At 50.1% G+C, this 25,822-nt stretch overlaps 1 protein-coding gene across 1 annotated transcript in view; it reads right to left on the bottom strand.

Annotated features, from left to right (window-relative positions):
- The window catches only part of PKD2L1 (polycystin 2 like 1, transient receptor potential cation channel), a 2,231,834-nt gene that overhangs the window by 905,224 nt on the left and 1,300,788 nt on the right, over positions 1-25,822 (bottom strand). The window contains exon 9 of the mRNA XM_078641081.1: positions 5,772-5,892. Within this exon, the coding sequence (XP_078497207.1) occupies positions 5,772-5,892 (121 nt within the window). The remainder of the gene's footprint in view (positions 1-5,771; positions 5,893-25,822) is intronic.

Genomic DNA, 25,822 nt, shown 5'->3' with positions numbered 1-25,822 from the left:
CGGCTAGCTCCGCTCCAAGTCATGGAAGGAATAGGGGGCAATTTGTACAAACAACACCGCATGCAACTTGGCTTCACACTAGCAAAGCGAGATATCGCCAGGGCGTGGAAGGAGCTGCGGGCCCCATCGGTGACCGCATAGAAAAACGGCTTATTTTTTTGTATGGGGCTAGAACAGCCTATTTTTGTGGCCAGGGGCTGCCCACGCAAACATTACAAAATATGGAAAAGATGGGCGGATTACCGGGGGCTGTGGCTGGAGCCGCCAACTGCTGTAGAGGCTCATCCACTAGGATAATGTTTGATGTACAACGGGATGTGGGGGCACAGGGTGGGGGCGGATCTGGGGAGGCATGTGCTATCCTGCTAAGACTCTGTTGTTCTGTATAAAGGCTGTGGCAAGGAATATGCGGACACGGTGTGACTTTGGGGGGCGGGGAGAGAAAGGGGTGAGTGGGGGGGTTTGGTTGTATTACGTTGTGCATTTTTATCATTTCCTTGGATGACACGTACAAAAGTCAGTTGCTCCTGTGCAAATATACGGTATGATTCGGCAGATGTCTCTGGTGTACAGAGCTCTGCGATGTGTATGCAATTGACAAAATATGTTTTAAAAGAAAAAGATGATTTCTATATTGTGTGTTTGAAAATGCCACTTTTAGAAAGTGGCATTTTCTTGCTTAAACATCCTGTGTTCCTTTGCATTTGTGTATTTCCCATCTGGTTTCAGAGTGACAGGAGTAGTGTATGTGCATTTACACTAGACAAACAAAAGAGGGGGGGTTGAGGTATGCCCTGCCTTTCCTTGGTGACTCATAGCCAGACTGAATAGACCTGCTGCATTTAGAGAAATAGGAGGAGTTGTTGCTTGCACCTGAATGGACTGGGGCTGCCTCTCACAAAGCTGTCTCTGCCCCCTGTGGTGAGCCTGGCCTGAGCCAGGCAAAACTAGTTTATGTATGCCAGCAAACTTTGCTGGTACCCACTTCAAAGGGAAATGGGGTATAAATATTGGGGCCCGGACCAAAGAATTTTAGATTACTGTTAAACTTAAGACACCTGCCAGTAAGAAGTGCTCAAAGCAGCTGTTGCTTTGCTGGGTTAGCCTGCAGTTGCTGCTTCTGTCTTGGGAAAGTAAAGGATTGGACTGTTCTTTTTGCATAAAAATTAACTCCAAGGGCTTGATGTAGAGCTTGCCACCTGTTGGAAGTCACAGGGAAATCCGATGCCGGCATTTTGACCAGAAGGCACTGCAGAGGGCACCTCCGCACTTCGCACTGCAACCCCTGGTCTCACCGACGCCTCAGTCCAACATGGCCACCAAGCCACTGCTTTCACCATGACCTGTGGGCACCACAATGCACATCACCTCACTTCACACCACCACCCTGTTATCACCTTTGACACTGTCACCGATGCTGCTGCCTGCACTGTGCCCCATGGGCACAGCTCATGGAGAATGTGGTGCACAATCCCACTTCACAACGCAGCCCTGGTCTCACGGATGACCACGATCCAAGCTGCCTGCACTGTGGTTTGAGGGCACCGCTCGTAAGTTACATAACGCATCACCCCGTCCCACACCGTAGCCTTGGCCCACTGGCTCCAGCGACATCAAATCCAGATCCTCAACCAACATCTCTGCTTCCACCACAACCTTTGGGCCCCGCACACTGCATTGCCCCATCTCGGGCCGCAGTGCTTCAGCAACAACAACGCAGCTGCTTGCACTGTGATCTGTTAGCACCGCACAGAGTACCAACCCACTGTGCTCTGCAGCCCTAGTCTCACTGACACCACTGGACGACCATCATTAAGCCACTGCCTGCACCGCGAACTGAGGGCAGCGCACATCGCACCACTCCGCTTCACACTGCATCCCCACCTGCCGACACTGACTTCAAACTCACAGAGTTCGACCTACAACTTGTGTGACTTCCAGGGCCCGAAGTCTCCTGCACCGACACCTGGAACCAATGTCTGCTGACACCGCTTCTCCGGTGCTCACCGTAAGGCCCGTTACCCTGCATCTCCCAAGGTACTGTTTAACAGGTCTCCCCAACACCGTAGCTAGCCCGAGATGCCGTGGTGGGCCAGACCTGTTGGATTTGTTTGCTCACAACTTCAAGGAACTGTATATCAAGCCTATTTTTGCATTATTTATATTTTGATAATTGTATGTTGGATGCTTACCATTTTGGTCTTATTTTACACAGATAAATATTGGATATTTTCTAATAAAACTGGTGTTGTGTTCTTTTGTAGTGTTTCACTGATTAACTGTTTGTTATTTGCAAATGCTATAAACATTGTCTCTGAGATAAGCCTGACTGCTCATGCCAAGCTATCAAGGGGGTGAGCAGGGGTTATTTTAAGAGTGTAATCGCCTTATCCTGACTAGAGTGGTGGATTCTGCCTGGCTTATGTGCATACCCTAGCCAACCAGAAAGAAAGCCCTTTTCTAATAAGTCCTTTGTAGAAAACAGTGAAATTAACATCTTTAAAGAAGAATCATCTGTTCCCTTTGCACAGAGCATACTGGTCCCCAAAAAGGATGTTGAGGCTGGTGAATCAGGGGACTAAGGGGTGGCATAAATGTGGGCTTGAGAAGGAGGATGACGTACACATGTTCACGCAGTGTCCCTATATTCAGCCTTTCTGGCAGGAAGTAGGTAAGGCTCTATCAGAGGCAATGGATCGATAAAATAATGTAAGCATTACATTGGTGATTTTTGGTGTCCTGGACAATAGAGGGTACATGGTTAAACTACCCAAGAAATTGCATTCACTCTTATTTTACTTAATTTTGCTGGTGTGAAGGGAGCTGTGAATGAAATTGGTATCCACATCCCCACCAGAGTTTACAGATTGATTAAACTCAGGACCATGGGCGGGCTGGATAGGAATTGTTCATCAGTGGGTAGTGCAGGGATATAGCTGCCATTACACCAATGGTGGAAGTGGCAGATTTTGCATGGTGGGGGCTGTTCGATGATCAATACTGGTTGACCAAAGCCATGAAGTCATCAGGCCACTAGATACAAAGAATACGTGTTGGAAAAGGTCTTGCTCAGGTTGAAGTGCACCTGTGAGATTGGTGGGATACATTGATGAATCGGAAGGGCAATTGCTACCTGTTGCGTAATGAGGACAAAGAAAAAGAAAAGTGAGGACTTTCAAGACCTCTAGAGCCGCCAATAGGAACTCACGGCAAAGGTGTCCGATTTTGATAAACCTTTCTCAGATAGAGCTTCAGGCTTGCCCCGTCGAAGGATTTTGAGCTCCATAAAAAAAACTAAATCATAAGGTAAAATCTTTGATTGAAACAAACCTCCTTCGTTTTGCCGACCTGCGTTCCATTGTGGTCGGCCTGAAATAGCCCCTTGGTCCCAGTACACCGCTTGCATAGGCTATCATTGGTGCTTAATAATGCTTTTTGATGGTATTTTTACTTAAATCTTTTTTTTAAATCATATCTCTTGATCTCCTTATTGGCTTTTTGTTGTTTTGATTTCATTTTGTTCATTAATATTTACACAGTTGTTCAAATTTGGTTAAGGACTTATATTGCTTGGTACTTTCACTTTATTACTGCTTTGGTAATGCATAAATACTTTACACGTTGCCCTTGGTTAAGTCTGTATGCTCAGTGCCATAGCTAATATTAATTGTGTGACTTTAGGGTTCATCCTGACAAGTTATTGTTATTTTTCCTTGGGGTGAGCGGCCACTGACCGTCCACCCCACATAATAATCCACTTTTTTACGGTGCTCCTTTTGTTTGACTTTCTCTAATGGACATGCAGGAAATCTGTCAGATGAGTAAAGCCTGAAGTAACTGCCACTGCAATTTACTCTTGCACTTGAATCGCTAGCTCCTTTGTCTGTATACAATTCAGTCCCAGAGTACACAGCCTTGTTGTCTTCTTCCGCAGCCTATTTCACATTTTCAGACAGCTCCCAGCAGCAAGATTCCTTCCGTCTCCTTGCTCCCCTAGCTGTGTCGTGGAAAATAACGAACACTAACAACAAACTAGGAGATAGCAGAGCAATGACTGCTGTCTGGAATTCACTAAGTACAAGCAAGTGCTAGTACACCCCAAATTAGATGTGCTGGAACAATATTCAGATTGGGGGTGCTAGCCATCGATATTATGTGACGTATGTGCTTCGTTTGTACTCTCCACGCTGCTGATATTGCTTCTGAAATATGTGTACACTACTTTATGGAACCAGCTCATTGGGCCTCATTTATGAAGGCCTTGCGCCACTGGTACGTCACTTTTTCCCATTTTAAAAGTGACGCATCAGCGGCGCAAGACTTTCATAAATAAGGCCCAAGAGGACTTGCAGTTCACCTTTTACTTTCCCAGCCAGAGCTTCACTAGTTAAAATGACAAAATATCTTACATTTGCAATCAGGGAAATGAATAGTAAACACAAAATTAGCAGCATACTCTTCTTTTTGTTTTCTTTACAATGTTTTTGATGGCAATAGAGCATGCATTTTTACCAATATTATGAATAAAGATACTTGGAATAATCCTATCTTCTTTCTCTTATTATGTTAATGATATGAAATAACTATAGTTTCTCATATTTTTTATCTCAATGTTAGAGCAGCTAATGTTTGTATTTAATTTCGTATTGCAGGTCAAGGTGTAATACAGTATTTGTGTTTTGATTTGTCTAAACATTCAATAAATAGTATTTGAAAGAAAATAATTTGGCAATCCCTTTCAACGTCCTTCTAGTCACTTTCAATATTTCTATTGTACGTGTACATTAAATGTCGATAAATATAGTGATATTATTCTTTTACTCAAACTCTGTTTACACTATATACAATAAATATATACAACTAAATTTACGTCCCTGGCTTATTGACTTTGGCAATACATGTTCTAATAGTACCTGCATGTCTGGGGGGCGGGTGGGTGGGCGAGTTATGGTTTGTGCAACGTACCATGACCATGTACCTAGGGGCTCATTTATGAGCCCTTGCGTCACTTTTGCACCACTGGTGCGTCACTTTTTGTGACGCACCAGCAGTGTAAAAAATGCACCTTGTTGCGCCACATTTACAAAGGGACGCATCTAGGTAGATGCGTCACTTTGTAAACCCCTGCGCTACATTATACCTGCGCCAGGTATAATGTATGCAGGGGGGGTGTTCCCACGCAAGAAAGGTTCATAGAAGTGACGCAGTGAAATCTACCAGATTTCACTGCGCCACTTCTAGGACTCAAATGCGTCAAAATCTTACGCCTGCCTCACAGCAGGTGTAAGACTGACGCAAGCCCTTTCACATGGGGCTTGCCCCATGTGAAAGGACACATTGCTGGAGTTGCGTCACTTTTGTGTCACACTCCAGCAATGCGTCACTTTTGCGCCATACAGATACGTCAGAAATACTGACGTATCTGTAACTCCTTGCGACATGATGCGTCATACAGTAAATATGACGCACCAGGTATGTCGCAAGGAGTGCGCACTGAGAAGTGACGCATCGCTGCTTTCATGCAGCGATGCGTCATTTCTCATAAATGAGGCCCCTAGTCTCCACACTGTATGGTTAAAATCTATGCGTGGTGAGTGCTGTGGACCCACAAATGGGGAGAGGGGGTATCATATATATGCAGTTTCTCACCTTCCTCCACCACATACACATGCATTAACATTTGTAGATTAATTATTAACACACTGAAATGTTAAACATTCATGTTATTCACAATGCTTTTTATTAAGGACATTGTTGACATTTTTACTTACCAGCAATACAAAGAAAACAAAGAACACATAGGTGACAAAATATATTGGTCCCAATAGCCTGTTCGCATTGTCAATTGCGTCGTAGTCAAAATCTCCCAGAATTATTCTAAATTGTGTGAATCTAGGAGATATAAGGAGGAAGAGCGCTGGTTAGCGTTGGTTTTACATTCATTAACAAGTACACTGTTTTAAAAGGACTATATAATGTATTTTGTTTTTAACGTATTTGCATTGAATCCCAAAAGTTCAAGTTATAATAACAAACATAGCATGTTAGTGAGGAGATAGTCCACTATTAAAAACATGCGGCAAAGGAACAAGGCACAATTTGGTACATTTCATGTTCCTATGACTTTTGTATTAAAGACCTAGGCAAATGGTAGAATCCCCTGTTTAATAAGTAAGGATTGTGGGCTGTCATGCCAGCCACCATGTAATTCCCATCCGTCAACAAGCATTGGCAAAGCAAATAGGTCTGGCTTACAAAAGCAGTACAGTGGTTATTTTTGATTTTGAATTGTACGCATATGCAACAACAATAAAAATGAATAAATAAAAGAAACTGTGGTGCAGCTACCTAAAAATGGTGGTCGTTAGCTTGCTATAAAAATATTATCTTAAATATATATACATACAATTTTATTACCAGAGTATGGAGGCTTCCAACCAGCCAGGTCTACTTAGAACTGATATAGTAATCCTTTTTAGTATGAATACACATCACAGGAAAATATGAATCTTACTGCTGCAAATAAAAAGTTGGAACCTAATTACTATAAACTGAAGGCTTGTTTCAGCTAGGGGTTGGCATAAGTCACGCAATTTTGTGTCACGTATCTATGCAAAATGCATCTTGCACTCAAAAAATTAACCGAACAGTCAATTCAGGTTAAAATTCAACTCAAAAATGTAATTTCAAGATCATTTCTAGTTGATTGTATTCAAAGCACTGCTGCTCCTGTTCAGTTTTGTTGTTTTGCCTCAACAATTGCCCAAACAGTCTGCTCGGATGAAAAATCTACTTGAAATGTTTGTTGACAGCCTAACGTAAAGGAAATGCTGCTCACATTCAAAACACTGCTGTTCACTTTCAGATTTGTAGTTTCACACTCAAAAATTACCTCAACAGCCCACTTGGGTTAGAAATGTACCTGAAATGCCAATCATGTTAAACATTTACCAAAACCGTTCATTTTACTTTAAAATTTCTCCCCAAAATTGTGCGATGTGGCATAATGCATAATCTTGGTGATTTAATTAAAATTTCTTTAGGCAAAATTACCACAATTACACCAATTACTTTGAAGCAATTAAAATGCCACCCAGTGCTAGTTTAAGTGCAAAAGAAAAGTCACTTGGTAGGATTCCTTAGTGATTGTCATCTTCCAAGCGGATCCAGCCCGGACTTTCCAGCGAGCCTGCACTCCCGCCGAGACCGCGAAGCCGAGAGACAATTGCTCTGCACCGCGCTTGCCTCGACCCATTTCTACTGCCCTGTCCAGCCGAGCCTCTTCTTGGACCCTTGGACTCTAACCCTCACCCAGCAGCAGCATGGCAAGGAGGCAGGGTGGACAGGTGGGTCACTGCGCACCAGGTAGCCAGAGGCGACGAGTGCAGGTGCCTTTAGAGACAGCTGCTGTGCGTGAGCCGTGGGAACCTGCGGAGGCGGCCCAACTAGGTTGGGTGCAGCCTGCGGATTTCTCCCCGAGTGCCCCCCTCACCAGCCTGCTACGCCACCTTGCCATTTGGGTGCTGTTGTGTTGGTGTGTGTTGGGGCCTGGGGAAGGCCTGTTCATGTCCTAGTCGCTTGCGCAGGGGCAGGTCGCGCTCCAACAGCGACTCAGACACACACCTCTGGATAGTCGGAAGTGACGTGCACGAGCGCCCGCCTTCCTTTTATTCAGCCCCGCAGGCCACGCCTGGCCTGCGGATGTAGGGGTGCGTGTGCGTGCGTAAACTAACTCGTTACAGCATTACATCCCTATCCAACTATACAAAATTTCACAGCGTCTAGGCATTGGGTGTAACAAGACTTAAAGTTCAAAACAAAACTGCCCCAGTACTTGCATGTCCCTTGGTGGCATCTTCAGGGTCTCAGCAAACAGGCATAGTCTTTTAACTTCTGACTTGGTGGTGGATTAGGCCGCAGGTTGTACCTCTGGGTGTTGCCCCTGCCACATTCCATGGTGTGAGGTGTGTCTCTGATGGTATTTGACACGGCGGGGGATACACACTCCGGCTCAGGTCTCTCCGTCGGGGTCCCTGCTGATGGGTTGCTTTCGTCCTCATGGGTCGTAGCTACAGGTGGTTCACTGTTGTCGTCCGTCGTTTCCAGACTTGGTCTCGGCCCGGGGTTTATCACTTTAAACCAGGAGATTTTTCGCCCCTCCTTGCAGTAATCATAGTGCCTTTTGTGGCCGTTATGGTCCAGGTGGCTGGTTCATAGCGAGTTTGGAACTTCCCTCCAGGGCGCCTGTTTCGTATAATCACTCGAGTCCCCGGGCATAGCCGCCTTGGTGTGGCTCTCCGGCGTCGGCTCGCTCGCTGGTTGTTTTGTCGTCTCCATTCCTCTGGGTTGGCCATGTCTGGCAGCCCCCCCGGGGCAGTGGGAAGGAGGTCTCGGCATTGCCCTTGGAACATGAGGGTCCAGGGGCTCCTCTGTGTGGTGCAGTGGGGGGTTCCCCGATATTCCAGCAGGAAATCATGTAGTCTCTGTTCAGGGTCAGCTTGTTCTACCACCGCTATCCGGAACATCTTATTGAGGGTCCGCATGAATCTCTCTACTTCCCCATTGGCCTGGGGCCACTGGGGTGTGATGCGTCGGTGTGTGATGCCCCTGGCCTTGAGGAATGTGGCAAATTCCGCCCCCTGGAACGGCAGTCCGTTGTCGCTCCGTATTTCCTCAGGGTATCCGAACATGGAGAATATCTTCTCTAGCGCCGGACCTACGTGTGTGAACGCCGTGGAGATGACCTTCTCGACTAACGGGTACTTGGAGTAAGAATCGATGGCCACCAGTGTGTGTCCTTCTCCCGGGAAGCTTCCAAAATCTATGCTGACCTTGGTCCATGGAGTCGTACATGCTTCTTCCGTGATTATTGGGGCAGGTCTCTCAGGATCACTTGTCAACTGGCAAGACATGCAGCTCTTCACGTAGTCCTCCACCATGGTTTCCAATTCAGGGAACCACACCTTCTCCCTCATGCGCGCCTTCATTTTCGTCGTACCTTGGTGGCCACCATGGGCAAGTTGCGTGGCCCAGTACCTGAGGCTCTGCGGTATCACCATACGTGACCCTCTCAACAGCACTCCTTCTTCCGTGGCACTGAGTTCATGTCGGACATGCCAGAACTTCGTGAGTGCCTCTTTGTCTGCGGCGGTCCAGGAGTTGGGTGGGTGTAGGTAGTTAGCCCAGGAACCTTCTTGAACGGCTTGAAGCGATCTCGTGTAGATGTTGTCATCAGCGGCTGCTTCCTTGATTTCCGCGATTGTCATGCATTGTGGACATGAGGTGAGGGCCACCCACCGGGCGTACTCTTCGCAGTCGTCATCTACTGGTGCAGGCTCCTGTGGTGAGGGGTGGCGCGACAGGTAGTCAGCAGGATTTTTGGCCCCTGGGCGATATACCACCTCCATTTCGTATGGTTGAAGTTTAATCACCCACCGTTCGATGCGCGGTGGCGGGTGCGGGGCAGTTCCCTTGAAGAGGGGTACTAGGGGCTGGTGGTCTGTGACCATGACGAATGGGTGACCTTGTAAATATAAGTGAAAATGGCTGCAGGCCCACTTGATGGCGAGAGGCTCTCGCTCTATCTGGGCGTATCTGGTCTCGGTTTGGGTCAGGGCCTTGCTGGCGAATGCTAGTGCTGTCCATTGCCCGGGTTCATGTTCTTGGGTCAGGACAGCTCCCAGACCTACCTGGCTGGCATCAACAATTACCTCGGTGCATTTCGCGGGGTCGAAATAAGATGGAGTTGCCTTTTCCAGGAGGGCATCCTTGATTCCCTGAAATGCTTCGTTTTCTTTCGGGCCCCACTGCCACGCGGCATCCGTTTTGGTTAGTGCTCGTAAAGGTTCACTTCGAGTGGCTAGGCCCGGAATGAACCGGCCACAATAGGTGGCCATCCCGAGGAAACTCCTCACTTCCGTCGGGGACCTTGGCGCTGGGGCGTCCTTGATGGATCGGGTCAATCTGAATTCCCTCCTGGTTGAACACATAGCCAAATAACTCAATGGAAGGTTGGAAAAACTGACATTTGTCTCTGTGGAGCGTCGCTCCATAAGTGCTCAGTCTCTTCAGGACATCCCGAAGGTGCTTGTAGTGTTCCGACGCAGTGGCAGAGTGAATCAAAATGTCGTTGCTGACATTTATTACCCCCGGTAATCCAGACAGGAGTTCTCTGATTGTGTTCCGGAACACCTCTGCCGCTGAAGAGATACCGAAGTTTAGGCGTTTGTAGCCGCGGAGTCCGAGATGGGTGCTGAAAGTGGTGATGAACCGGCTCTCTTCTGCAAGTGGTAACTGATGGTAACCAGCATTGAGGTCAATTTTGGAAAACCACTTCGACCCATTTACATCGGCCACTATGTCGTCCATTGCGGGAGTCAGATGTCTCTCCCTCCGGATAGCCGTGTTTGGTAGCCGCATGTCGATACACAGGCGAATTTCACCCGGCTGCTTAGGCTTCTCTACAATGACCATGGGCGAGACCCACGGGGTGGGTCCCGTCACTTTCTCGATGACACCTAGGCCCTCTAGTTTTTCGAGTTCCTTTTCCACCAGCGGGCGAAGGTGAAATGGTATCCGGCGGTGGCGTAGTGCTGTGGGAGCGACAGATTTGTCAATGTGGAGTTTGATAGGTTCACATTTTATGCACCCAAGGCCTCTGAACAGTTCAGGAAATCGTTCCAGCAATTCATCCACTTGGTGCGCTCGGATGCGATTGGCAAATGCTATCAGTTTCAAGTCCTCCGCTGTGTGGCTACTTAGCAATGTGTCAGCTTCTCGGTCAATTATGTGGACCGTCGCCATTATTTCCGACTCGTCAGCCTGGATGGGTATTATGATTTTTCCCTGAGGGGTAGCGGTGTGTCCGCTCCATAGGCGAAGATTCTTGTCTTGGATGGTAGTACCTCAGGCCGTGGGCGTAATTTGTTGAATTGCTGCAGACCCATGACATTAACGGTGGCGCCCGTATCAATGACTGCCTTCACCTCATTTTGTCCCATTTGCACAATGCATGTTGGTTGCGGCCGTCGTCTTCGCTTGAGCTCCCGAGCGAAGGAAATGACATATGCCTCCTCATCCTCCGAGTCTGAGTCATCATATACTGTGGGTAGGTGTTTTTCTGCCTTCGCCAGGGGTGGATCGGTCAGCGACAACTGGCGAACGGCCTTGGCGGGCGTCCATGATCTCTTGGAATTCTTGGACTGGTTTTTCCTGCGGCAGACCGATGCGAAGTGGTTTGGGATCCCACAGCTCGCACATGTTTGCCCCTGGGCCGGGCAGTCCTTGGCCGCGTGTGGTTCATGGCCGCAGTACCCGCAACGGGCTTGAGGCAGATCTCTCCGGGATCCTTTTTGCGCCGGACCACGTGGTCGGGGTCGCACGGCATCTGCACGTTCCACCTTGATGGTTTCAGTCTTGACTGGGGCTTTATGTAGGGCCTGTTCCATGGCCGTCGCTCTGACGTTCGAGAGCTCGTGGGATCTGGCCAAGATAAGGATGTCTTCTAGTGAAATCCCTGGTTTGCGTAGGATTAGTCCTCTCAGTGTCTTGTCCCGGCACCCCTGAATGATCTGTCTTCTTATGGCCCTCGGTTGATCCTCATCGGTGGAGCTGGCCAGCTCCCTGACGCGGGTGTGGAACTGATCCATCGACTCACCGTCCCGTTGGCGTGCTTGCCCCAATTTGAATACTTCAAAGTCCACGTTCAGCTGGGGATCAAAATGGCCGTTGAGGGCAGCAACCGCTGCGTCTTAGCTGTCTGCTGCCCCTGTATTGGGTAGGTGTTTGAATAGTCTAAAGATCTCATCCCCCGCGTAGTGAAGTAGTAGTGACCTCTTCACAGCATTATCCGTCTCCCTCGTGACTACGAAGTAATTCTCCAGTCTCTCGAGCCAAATCTTCCAGCGCGGCGAGGCCGTGGACGGGTCTATCGCCTCACTGAATGGTGGCAGCACCCCGGCTGCGGCATGCTGAAAAGGGATGTTGATGACGGCCGCTGGTGGATCACCGTCCCCCATGATTATGAAGTCTCTGTGGGTTGGTGAGGTGCGCCCGGAGGATCTTCTGTCCCCTTACTGGTCGCAGCGGCGTGCGTTCTTTCCTGTATTCCCCTTCTTTTCCCGCTCTATTGTGGCACCACGTGGCAGTGGCGCAGCTTACTATAGTTCCGCCTCGCGTTCAGAGGGTTGTCGGCAGTGCGAGGGTCGCGTACTCCTCCGGGGTCCCTTGCCAAAACTGCCTGTTCGCCGATGTCGTCCTCTTCCACGATGCAGCAGCGTCCTCCAGGCCTACCATAGGCCGAAAACGCGTGGCACGCGTGATGCGTGAGGTTTCGCAGGGTGTTTTCCGCCGCTCACGCGAGAAGCGTGAGGAAAAGTAGGGAGCGGCAACGGCCGCGGATCACGCAGGAAGCGTGACGGACGGCAGCCAGTCGCACTCTGCGGGGCAGCCGAGGTAGCAGCAGCGGCGTCTTCTCCCCCTACGAAGCAGAAATGGGGAGGACACCCAGGCCCAGGCAAGGGGGGAAAAAGGGGTGAAAGAAGGAGCGCGCCGGCTCCGAGGATGCAGGCACCGCCGCCCGGGGACACGCGGCAGGCGCCGCGGACGGGAGCGGGTGGCTCCGTCAGACCTCTGGTGCACGGGCGAGGGTTGGGCCCCCTCCGCTCGTCGCCAATGTTGTGTTGGTGTGTGTTGGGGCCTGGGGAAGGCCTGTTCATGTCCTGGTCGCTTACGCAGGGGCAGGTCGCGCTCCAACAGCGACTCAGACACACACCTCTGGATAGTCGGAAGTGACGTGCACGAGCGCCCGCCTTCCTTTTATTCAGCCCCGCAGGCCACGCCTGGCCTGCGGATGTAGGGGTGCGTGTGCGTGCGTAAACTAGCTCGTTACAGCATTACAGGTGCCACTCGGGTGCGCAAGGCAGAGAAGAGCCAGGGGTGTGGCTGCCACCGCTGAGTTGCTGCAGAGCCTCACTCCGCCTCACTCAGGGCTACCGTACCAGGAGGTGGGAGTGACTAGCCGGGGAGGCCAGTTGGGGTCAGTTGGAGGAGGTCTGGTCCGCAGCTTCCAGCAGAATGGGCTGCAGCTGACATATGCTCCCTGCTCCCAAACGAGATAAGCTTATGTGGCTCTTCAGGGTCATCTGGCATCCAGCTTCACCATTCCAGCCTACCCATGCGTATGCATTGAAGCTACCCTAGCGGTCCTTTTGTGCAGGGGAGGCAACAGGCGCACGGATACCAGACTGCGCAACAAGAGGCAAACGGACCCCTCGATGCAGGTCCTTCACAATCTGAGCTATCAATCTAACAACTCCCAAATCCAGAGCTCAAGCCCAGGGGGCACACCGCCACCCTTTCCCTACTGCCCCGCCTAGCCAGCAGGCACAGATGAGGTCGGGGAAAGTTAGAGTGGCTACTTACCCGAGGCCAGGGGTGAAGAAATGGAAGAAACAAAAATGATGCCCCCCTGCTCGAGCCAGCGCAAGCACTGCATTAATTACAACGTCCCTGCGTCAAAAGATATGCTAAGCAGTTCAACTGCTTTAATCCAAAATCTACACTAAATTCAGCTTCCTTACCGACGCAGGCTCTGCAATCTATTCAAGCAATTCTTCCATCAAAGGCTTGCAGTCCCCTCTACTTCCCTATCAAACTGGGTCATTTTCATCAGTCACTCAGACGCAAGAGAAGACCAGCCCAAGCAGGGAGGTGTCGACAAGGCCCACAAGCCTGCCGCAAGCCAACAACTCAGCCTCAAGAATGCTCACCTCCCCAGGGGGACGGCGGATTTTAGAAATCTGCAACAACTATAGTTTCCCTTGCTCCACCTGCCACAGTCAACCTGAGGCCCCAAAAGCCCGTCTCAGCACAGCGGCAAAAAAACAGCCCCCTTACAGTCCTGCGAATTTGCAAAGAACCTGGAGCTCAACCAACTCACGACAGGTATAAGTTTTAGTACACCAGGGTCAAAACATGACGTGGGCACTCAACTGCTCGGAATCAGAATCAGCACCCGATCAGGCCCCGCTGCAGGCCACAGTGGGGGATCAAGATTTCACAAGCCCCTACCCCGAGAGGCAGCCAGCACATTGGGCCTCGCACAGGAGGATTTTTTCCACAAAGAAGACTACACAGTCTAACCAACCCGTAGCCGCCTCAGAATGCATTCCAGAAAGCAACTAATTTCGCTGCCCTTTGTAATGTCGGGGGGACTGCACGTTTGCAGTCTAGTCTATCGCGCACGTAGGCGTGCGCATACGCGGTGTCGTACGGACGCCGCGTAGAATATAAAATAAAGGAGGCGTGGCCCGAGAAGCATTCGGGACCACGCGGAGATAGTAACTGGTGTCCTGGTCCTTTGTTCTGCGGCGCTATGTGTATGCGCGCCCAACCTAAGGCAGAGACATGACAATGGCGACGAGGGAGTAGACGGCCTCACGCTGTGCTCCATCCGACGCTCCGACCTTCCCCGCCAGGGTGCCGATGCCAGTCCGGCGCCTGGAGCCTTACATGCGGTCGGCCCGGCCGAGCCCCCCTGTCCCGGACTCAGTAATCAGGAGGCGGAGCCGAAGGTGCGGGCATCACCGAGGTCAGACCCGCGCTGCGGGAGCGTACTGCTGGTACCGGATGCCCCGGAGACACACCCTTTCACCTGACCGGCAGGAAGGAGAGAGCGCGCCATAACCCTGCGCACGCCAGAGGAGTCGCTGGGCCGCAGAGCTCGCTCACGTAAAACCCCTGTCACCTAGGGTGGCCCTACTCATTATAGGCCTCACAGCAGAGGGCCTGTTTGGCGTCCTACAGGCGATTCACCTGAAGGTGGGTGTCAGTTCCGAGCAGTTGCAGCGCTTGTGTCCCACCACCTGCTACTGAGGGGTTCCACGTGCCAAGATGGCGGCCATTCCTCCTATCGAACCGTTTGTAGTCGACGGTGCGCCCGCTTCCCTGGCGCCAAGGTGGAAAGACTGGACAGAAAGATTGCAATTCTATTTCGAAGGCGCAGGAACGGCGAGGGAAAGACGCAGAACACTTCTTCTTCACTAGGGGGAAAGGATATACACAGAATCTATAAGACTTTGGTGGAGGCCACGCCACACACCTACGTCACCCTCCTCAATGCGCTTAACGCACATTTTGAACCCATGGCCAGCAAAGATTACGAACGATTCATTTTCCGACAGGCGCGTCAGGAGGCAGAAGAATCGCTAGACGCCTTCCACGGGAGGCTGAAAGAACTCGCCAGCACCTGTGGTTTCAGGGATGAACAAGAAGAAATATGTGGCCAAATCATTCAAAACTGCTACTCCTCCAACTTGCGAGTCAAAATCCTCCAGGAGGATGGAAAACCTTTGGCCGACATACTGAAACTAGGCCGCTCCAAAGAGTTATCGCAAGCGAGAGCGTCACACATGGAGGCGGCACTCCATAGGCCAGTGAAGGCTGAACAAGTCAACGTGGCGGAGCAAGTGAATGTTGTCCGACCGAAACAGCGGCAGTTTGGTGGTAAGAAGCCACAAGATCGGCGAAAAGAATGCGGATACTGCGGAGGCCTGCCACACCGCGCTAGAGACTGTCCAGCGAGTGGAAAGAAATGGGGCGCATGTGGACGGATGAACCATTTTGCTTTAGTTTGCAGATCCTCCAAACAAAAGCCAGAGGCAGCGCACACCGTCAGATAAAGCTCAGATAGTGAGGACATGGACGACGATTCTAACGACTATCCGGTCCACTATGTATTTGCGATCAATCAACCGACAAGGAAGAAGAGGCGTCTCCCAAAGTGCCGAATAAGATTGAACCAACAAGAGGTGAGAGCCACCATTGACACAGGAGCCTCGATAGAACTCATGGCGGCAGACCTGTACAACCAACTGCAAGACAAACCGGTTTTGATAACGGCAAGAATCCGTGTCCTTGCCTACGGACAGAAGACCCCGATTCCACTGATCGGGTGCTTCCAAACTGAATTACAACATCTAGACCGGAAGATCCCCACAACCGTCTACGTAACCAAAGAAGGTAGCGGCATGTTCCTCAGTGGACGAGCGGCGGAGGAACTCCAACTGATCTTCTACGCCATGGCGGTGCTGGAGGATGAACTAGACGCAATTCTTGACGAATTTGAAGACACATTTTGGGGCACCGGGTGCCTAAAAGGAAAGGAGGTGTCTCTCCACATAGACCCATCCATCCAGCCGGTCGCCCTCAGACACCGAAGGATAGCTATTCACCTCAGGAAGAAAGTGGAGGATGAGCTTGAGGCCCTCGAGAGGCAAGGCATAATCGAGAAAGTCAGCGGGCCCACCCCGTGGGTATCGCCAATTGTGGTGGCGCGGAAACCCAAACAACCAGGACAGGTACGCATATGCGTAGATATGCGCCTACCCAACGCAGCAGTCAAGCGAGAACGACACCTGACGCCTACCATTGATGATATTTTGGGCGAGCTAAATGGCGCAAAATGGTTTTCCAAAATGGATCTCCGATCTGGCTATCACCAGCTGCCTCTGCACCCCGATTCCAGGTACATCACCACCTTCTCTACCCATGTGGGCCTCAGGCGCTATCGACGCCTCAATTTCGGCATATCCAGCACGGCCGAAGTTTTCCAAAACACAATCAGAGAAGTACTGAGCGGACTTCCGGGGGTATTGAACGTCAGTGATGACCTGCTCATATATGCACAATCTGTTGAAGAACATCACCAGAGACTGAGGGGTGTACTACAGAGAATCAAAGACTCCGGCCTCACGCTGCACAGGGAGAAGTGCCAATTTCTCCAGAAAAAGATCAGTTTTTTCGGATACACGTTCTCCGACAAAGGGATCACCCCTGATCCTGACAAGGTCAAAGATGTGCAAGCAGCTCCAGCCCCGACGAATATATCGGAGGTGAGAAGTTTTCTAGGCATGGTAAACTTTTGCGGGAGGTTCAGCCCGGATCTTTCCAACCTCACCCGGCCCCTCCGAGAGCTCACCTAGTCAATCACTCCCTGGCAGTGGGGCGAGGAACAAAACGAGGCATTCCACACACCAAGGCAGCACTGTCAGCTGAGAAAACTCTGTCGTATTTCGACCCGGCAAAGCCGACCAACATAGCCGTGGACGCCAGTCCATACGGCCTGGGAGCAGTACTGACGCAACGCCAAGGTGAAGACGACTGGGCGCCGATTGCCTACGCGAGCAGATCACTGACCGAGACGGAACAACGGTATTCCCAGATTGAGAGGGAGGCCATAGCCATTCATTGAGCTTGTAGACATTTCCATGTATATGTGTACGGACACCCATTCACCGTCTCCACGGACCACAAGCCTCTGATTCCCCTGTTCCGAGGGTCAGTCTCCAAACCCCCGCCCAGAATAGAAAAGTGGATCCTGCAGCTACAGGAGTACGATTACCAACTGGAATTCAAACCAGGAGCAACCAACCCAGCAGATTATCTCTCCAGGCATCCCCGGGCAGCCACCAGCGGGGAAAGGGAGGATGCTGAGGATACGGAAGAATACGTGAAAGCGGTAATTGAGAGGTCAAGGCCGCTACCCATGAGTATAGATATGATCATCGACGCGACACGGAACGATGAGATCCTCCAACTTGTGGTGAGCGCCATACATGCCAATGACTGGAGGACCCTCCAAACATCACTGAGCAAAAGGACACCGTTAGCAAAGAGCGCACTTGAAGCACTGCTGAGAGTCAGAGAAGAGTTATAAGTGGACAATCAGGGGTGTTTGTTAAGAGGACCCCGAATCATGATGCCCATGAGTCTCACCCAACAAGCCATCGAACTCGCTCACCGAGGGCATCAGGGCGTGGTGAAGACCAAGAGCAGGCTTCGCGCGAAAGTATGGTTTCCGGACATGGATCCCAGAGTAGAACGGACTGTCAAAGAATGCCAATGGTGCCAAGCGTCAGGACCACCAGACTGCCCACCCCCAGTCATCACCGAAGATAACCCGCGGAAACCCTGGGAACATGTGAGTGCAGACTTCGGTCACCTGCCGGACGGGAGACATATGCTGGTCATTATGGATGATTTCACAAAATACCCGGAAGTGGAGATCGTGGCAACTCTCACAGCCAAAGAAGTTATAGCCAAATTTGAAAAGGCCATCGCCACCCACGGAATCTTCGAATGGGTCAAGACTGATAACGGGCCCCCCTTCCAGGGACAAGAATTTGCTGACTATCTTGCGGAGTGGGGAATACAGCACAGGAAAGTGACGCCCAGGTGGCCGCAAGCCAATGGAGAGGTGGAAAGGTTTATGCGCACATTAAACAAAGTCATCCGGATTGCCCATGCTGAGGGAGCCCCGTTGGAGAAGGAAATATACTCGTTTCTTAGGGAGTACCGGCTCACGCCACATCGCACCACGGAAGCTGCCCCCGGCCCATCAGCAATGGGACGGATAGTCAGAGACACCATCCCCAGTCACCACACCTGGACCCCCAACAGCGCAAACTCACGAAAGACACTGTCCAATCGGGAGAGGTCGAATGACTACACTAGTTTCCGACGGAGAGCCAAGGAACCGTCTATCAATGAGAGAGACCAAGTCTATGTAAAAGACAGATATCCGGGAAGTAAGTTCAGACTTCCTTTTGAGCCACGGCCATGGACAGTTACACGCCGCACCGGGACAATGGTAACAGCTCAGCGAGGAGGAGAAACGGTCACTCGCAACGTCTCTTTCTTCAAGAAAGCGGCCAATCCGACAGAAGATCAGCACGGCCAAGAGCCCCATCAGGAATCGCCCGACCGACCAGAGGCGAACCAAAGTCCACCCGGAAGTGAAGGTAGCTCCAGGAGCGACAATCCAGCAGTGAGTCCTTTTGCCTCGGAGACGCTGAAAGCTGCAGTCCTCAGCTCCCCACGGGACCCCGGTCTGCCGGGCTACCCCATCACGAGCCCCCCAGGAGAGTGCTATTCCGTGGAGAAGCGGCAGGCTATGGACTGAGGAAAAATCCAGCCCCATCTTCACAACTGGCGGACTATGCTGTGGGCTGAACGCGAATTTCCGAATCCAGAAGCTGGTACACGGCCGGATGGATACCTTTTGTTTCTGTTATTTATCCTACGCACTTTGCCCGTTTGACCACTGTGAAGTTTTTGTTCAAATAAAGGTTGAAAGGAATGTAATGTCGGGGGGACTGCACGTTTGCAGTCTAGTCTATCGCGCACGTAGGCGTGCGCATACGCGGTGTTGTACGGATGCCGCGTAGGATATAAAATAAAGGAGGCGTGGCCCCGAGAAGCATTCGGGACCACGCGGAGATAGTAACTGGTGTCCTGGTCCTTTGTTCTGCGGCGCTATATGTATGCGCGCCCAACCTAAGGCAGAGACATGACACCCTTCTCTGACACAAAAGGAGAGCAGCGTCTCATGCCAGACACTCTCTGAGAGACCCCTGCAGGCAGAATGAGATTGGGAGCGCAGTCTCAGCCAACTACTGGCATGCAGGGATACAACGCCGACAGCTCCACAGTGGCTGGCAGTCATAAATGCATTAACCCCAGAGTCGTTTCACTCTCAACTTTGGACATGTCCCCCCAGACCTGCGGAAGAAACAGGGAGATTTGCGGACCCGACTCATAAAGAGGGGAGGAAGGCAGCTCTATCATATTTGAACACACAAGAATGGGAGGAATAACTCACTGCCTTCTCGCCTGTCCAGCAACAGAGTGCTACCTAAGCCACGGTCCCTCAACTGCACTACCTAAGCCACAGTCGATCGCCTGTGGAGGAGACCGCAGACAATCCTAAGAGGGGGACGCTACCTAAAGAGCAACTAAGTAGCACTTGGGCCGCCCTCTTAAACATAATACAACTGGCCATTGAGGCACTTCAATATCAGTCTGAGAAGATGAATATTCAACTCTCACTCTTGAACACATTTGCTCTGTTCACTGCAGGCATTGATGAGAAGTTGGGGGCCCTCAATGGCTTAATTATGCGGGCTCAATCTGAGGTCCAACTCAACAGCGGCTGCAGCTACATAGTTGATAAACTTTCCACTCTGCCTTCAATGCTAGATAATCTAACGGCGATGAGATCTGCAACAATCGAACCCAGAAACAAGGCATCAAGTGGCAGCACTATGGCACCAGGACCGCTCGAGGGACAGCAGGCAACTCTGAATAGCGGGTCGCTGTATCACCAGGATCAGCAGACCAGACCTGACACCAAGGAATCTGCCAGGCGGCTAGGGACTGATAAGGACCAGGATAAAATGACAGAGCCCCAAGAAGGAACATATGCCTTGAAGATGAATGCCAAACAGCGACGCCAACAGAGAAGGAAAGGGCTCAATCAGAAAATCTCTGAGAAGCCCACAATCTTCCACCCAATATTCTCCCATTAACAAACACAGCGTCCATCAAAGCCAGTTCTGACAATGCTTACACTTGAGACCCCCTTCCGAATAACCAATCTGACCAAGGCAGCCCCCCTTGCCCACAAAACCCGGAACAGGAGCACAAGCTAAACAAAAAAACCAACAGAAATGAGAACGTAATCTCACCTCAACACAAGAAGGCCCCCGAGAGCAGCAGTCAATCGAGGCTCGAAAGATAAGAACCAAATGGAGGGCCTCTGACCCTTTTTACAACCCCAGAGCAACTGCAACAGTCTACAGCAATGGTTGCGACAAGATCATTGCCACTTGAGACTGCCTCAAAGAGTCCCAAGCCACAAAAAGACACAAGCAAGGAGACTGGCACTGAAGGCTACAACAGCAAAATTTGGCATTCCCGGATGGTAGTGCACAATTTGGAAACCCTCCCCTCATCGACTATTCTCATGTCCGGAAGGCACTCCACGGACAAGAGAGGGAATTATGTAGCTAAGCTCGAACACAACACAATGCACCTCCCTAAATACCCTTCAACAGAGGCAAGCTCCGGGCAAACAATACTCGAGATGTAGCATAGGAACATAATTGTAAGTCTGCAGAACAATAGCGTGAAACCCCGGCCGAAGGCATCATCACAAGGCCGTTGCCACCCTCGTATTCCAGCACCTACCAACACCCATCAACAGGGAACTTCATTTAAGGAAGACATGCAGAAGGTCACTCACGATATTCTCTTCTACTCAATGTTCATATCAAAAGGATGCCAGGATGCCCTGAACAGGGGTAATATCCTAAGGCTGCTGCAAGCAATTCCAACTCTTATTGATCTGAGCTCATATGACATCCTATTGATAGAATTAATTCGTCCCGCAGACCCTACAATTCCAGAGGTCACTAAAGCTACATGGAAATCTACAACAACCACCGAGAGGGTTATAGCTGAACAGAGTACCTGCAAAGCCTGGGGGATAGATATCGACCTGTATCTGACTCCAGCGTATCCAACACTTCTCCTGGCTTCCACTTTGAGGTCAACATCCACAAAAACCCAGTGGGGGCCAAACTCAGTGCTCAGAGGGCCGCTAGGCCAATCACCTCTGCAGGGGGCCATTTCCAGGATGGACAGTCAAAAGAGTTCCTTGGCAGCATGGGCCACGGGGAGTAGATTGCCTGCCGCCAGGGCGATCACCCGGTCAATAACCATCTCCGCAGGAAGGCAATGACGATCAACACAAACCGGCCTCAGGGATAGAGCGGACTCCAACCCTCTTTGCTTATGCTCGTGAAACATAAATGGCTTGTTGACAAAAATTATGGCTCAAAACTTCTTACACTATCGCCAATCTTTCGATATAATTATGCTGCAGGAAACATGGCTCACACTACCGCATTTGATCCAATGTTACATGTGTTTTTCCATTCTGGCCACAATGAGCAACACATTTGGACACCATTCGGGAGGGCTGGCAACCTACATCTCCACAACGAGAGTCACCTCAGCGGCCCTGGTTGGCTCCCCCACATCAGGCCCCTTTGCAGTGAAGATTGCCCTCTCTCTTTACAGAGGGCAAGATGAGGTGGTCCTAGTCAACACTTACATCAACCCAAAACGGAAAGCCATAGACTCAGAGAACTTAACCGACAAAGTACTTAGCCTTATAATGGAAATGGAATCCCTGCATTTCATTGTAACTGGGTATTTAAATCAACATCTTCTTGGCACATCGTGGGCGAGAAGACCGCCTTTCTCACCTCAATCTGTAACATCCTGCCACAGAGTGCTCCATTAATTGAAAGCAAGACCCGCAAGAAAAACCGCCTCTTGGAAGATCTTGAACATCTAAACCTCAGGGCCCTTCAAGGTAGATTCCCTGGGACTCTCCCCCGTTCCTTGACATTACACCAACTCATCTTGCTCAATTTTAGATTACACGTTTGCAACCCTTTCATTGTTCCCCTTCATTCAAGGGTTCCGAATGGGGGACAAGGGGGATAGTGCCCACCCGCCCACAGGAAATCCTACTGTTAGACACTGCAACCTTTGCCATCCAACAAGAAGTTTTGGTGCCTACCTATACCTCAAAACTAAGGAGGATTAAATGTGCATCAACAACAACTGAGTCTCTTTCAAAAATAGCAACCAATCTCTTTCAATCAACAGAAACAGGCCCAATTGACCAAATAGCACGCTGGGAATATTTTACTGCAAAACTCTTAAGCCTCTGGGGCAAAACTCCTCCGAAGGCAGACTCTTACAGGATAACCGGCCTGAGAAAAAGGATCCCTAAAGCTCAAAGGGACCATCTAAAAATGCTTAAGAAATCAATAAACTCCAATCAAAGACGCTTGAGACAACACCCAGGGGACGTAAGCACCCGTACACTGTTGCAAAATCGAAGGAAGCTTCTGAAGAAACTGAATTGGGAAGTCAAGAAAAAGCAAGAAGATGAAATTTGGGTAAAGCTGCTCCATGATGTTAACCGTACCGACAGCCCTCGCTTTTGGAAAAAGGTAAATGCCATTATCCGCCCACACCACGAGGGAATCTCGGCCCACATCTCAGAGAAAAGATGGAACAAATTCCTATTCATGCATTTTAATAAGGACATAGGGGACACCTATCAAACGGACCCAAAGGGACGGCCGCAAAGTGATCACCCAGGAGCAGGCCCCAAGGCCTGACTGGGGTTGAACATGCCAAATTCAGTAAAATCATCAGGGCATGAGGCAAGACATCCACCCCTTTCAGTACTTAAGAAGCAAATTGCAAAAGGAAGAAGAGAGGGTGCTCCGGGCCCAAAAGGAATCCCATCGGCCTTGTTTGAACACAAACCGGTCGACTGGGCTAACTTCCTGCAACTCCTATTTTCGGAAATCCTCTCACAATGCAGAATACCTGAAACATGGAAAGACTCAACGATCTCGCCGATCCATAAGAGCGGCGACAAGGCCCAGCCTAGCAACTACCATTTGTGGCCTTGATTGATAATGAGGCAAAGTACTTTGCGGGCACCATCTTGGAGGATCTTGTAGCCAGGGCAGATGCCTACAAAATCATACCTCCAAACCAGACTGGCTTCTGCAAAATGACTGGTATGACCACAAACATTCTGGCACTCTCTCTTCTTATCGATTCAACCAACACAGCTAACCTGCAACTACACCTATGCTTCATTGAGTTTCGTGTGGTATTCAATAATGTTGAGAGAGGGAAACTTTGGGGGAAGGTGGAACGCTGGGGTATTCGTCGGGACATCCTGGACATGCTGCTACTTTTAGACACTGATACCTGGTTCCAGGTGAAACTGGGTGGCGGAACGCACCTTTCTAGAAAAGTCGCTACAACTAAAGGCATGAAGCAAGGTTGCGTGCTGGCACCCACTCTGTTTAATCTCTACATGGCCGATCTCTGTCAAGCTCTCAACATCAGCAACACACACACACACAGGCTCGGCGGTAAACCACTGACAAACCTTATGTATGCTGATGACGTGGTGCTGCTTAGCCACACAGATGTCGGTCTCCAACATCTGCTTGATGAAATGCAGAAATACGCTGCAGACAACAGTCTAAAAATTAGTTTCAAGAAAACTTGAACTATGACGATAAACAGTAAAAAAAGATATAAGAAGAGGAGGCACCTGGGAGGTGTTGTTATTGAACCCACCACTGACTATAAATATTGACGCGTCATCATCGATAATGAAGTGACCTTTGCACGCCAGAAAGAAGAAATCAGAAGGAGAGGCCTGGTCATAGCAATAACTTTGAAAAACCTGTCCACAAAACTTATGTGGCCCCCACTATGCCCCCTCCTGAAAGTGATACAGAAAAGGTGGTGGTGATGAACAGAGTGTCTGAATTAAGCAGACCACTCTTACCCAGTCCAAAGATCAGGGCTTGATCCATCACCGTTATTTATCTCACTGCCCCATCCCAGCTCAGAACCTGGCTATATGCAAATTAGTCTGTCCCTGGCCCAGTGCATCATGGGAACAGGGCAGACCAAACTACCAAGCCAATTCTTCACCAGAAAGGAGACAAGCTACCGGGGACCGATTTCTGGCATTTCAGCCTCTTCGGCCCGGCTTGCTTGAATCCTGATGGAGCAGTGAGAAAGGGACTCATGTCTGAGTATACCCTGCCACACCTATAGTGGCCAAAAACGATACAGAAAAGGGGGTGGTGATTAACAGAGTGTCTGAATTAAGCAGACCACTCTTACCCAGTCCAAAGATCAGGGCTTGATCCATCACCGTTATTTATCTCACTGCCCCATCCCAGCTCAGAACCTGGCTATATGCAAATTAGTCTGTCCCTGGCCCAGTGCATCATGGGAACAGGGCAGACCAAACTACCAAGCCAATTCTTCACCAGAAAAGAGACAAGCTACCGGGGACCGGTTTCTGGCATTTCAGCCTCTTCGGCCCGGCTTGCTTGAATCCTGATGGAGCAGTGAGAAAGGGACTCATGTCTGAGTATACCCTGCCACACCTATAGTGGCCAAAAACGATACAGAAAAGGGGGTGGTGATGAACAGAGTGTCTGAATTAAGCAGACCACTCTTACCCAGTCCAAAGATCAGGGCTTGATCCATCACCGTTATTTATCTCACTGCCCCATCCCAGCTCAGAACCTGGCTATATGCAAATTAGTCTGTCCCTGGCCCAGTGCATCATGGGAACAGGGCAGACCAAACTACCAAGCCAATTCTTCACCAGAAAGGAGACACGCTACCGGGGACCGGTTTCTGGCATTTCAGCCTCTTCGGCCCGGCTTGCTTGAATCCTGATGGAGCAGTGAGAAAGGGACTCATGTCTGAGTATACCCTGCCACACCTATAGTGGCCAAAAACGATACAGAAAAGGGGGTGGTGATGAACAGAGTGTCTGAATTAAGCAGACCACTCTTACCCAGTCCAAAGATCAGGGCTTGATCCATCACCGTTATTTATCTCACTGCCCCATCCCAGCTCAGAACCTGGCTATATGCAAATTAGTCTGTCCCTGGCCCAGTGCATCATGGGAACAGGGCAGACCAAACTACCAAGCCAATTCTTCACCAGAAAGGAGACAAGCTACCGGGGACCGGTTTCTGGCATTTCAGCCTCTTCGGCCCGGCTTGCTTGAATCCTGATGGAGCAGTGAGAAAGGGACTCATGTCTGAGTATACCCTGCCACACCTATAGTGGCCAAAAACGATACAGAAAAGGGGGTGGTGATGAACAGAGTGTCTGAATTAAGCAGACCACTCTTACCCAGTCCAAAGATCAGGGCTTGATCCATCACCGTTATTTATCTCACTGATGCATTGGGCAGGGGTCAGACTAATTTGCATATAGCCAGGTTCTTAACTGGGATGGTGCAGTGAGCTAAAAAACGGTGATGGATCAAGCCCTGATCTTTTGACTGGGTAGGAGTGTTCTGCTTAATTCAGATACTCTGTCCATCACCACCCCCTTTTGA

The sequence above is a fragment of the Lissotriton helveticus genome, chromosome 5_1 (genome assembly GCF_964261635.1).
Source record: "Lissotriton helveticus chromosome 5_1, aLisHel1.1, whole genome shotgun sequence".
Lineage (NCBI taxonomy): Eukaryota > Metazoa > Chordata > Amphibia > Caudata > Salamandridae > Lissotriton > Lissotriton helveticus.
This window is presented reverse-complemented; position numbering and strand designations above follow the sequence as displayed.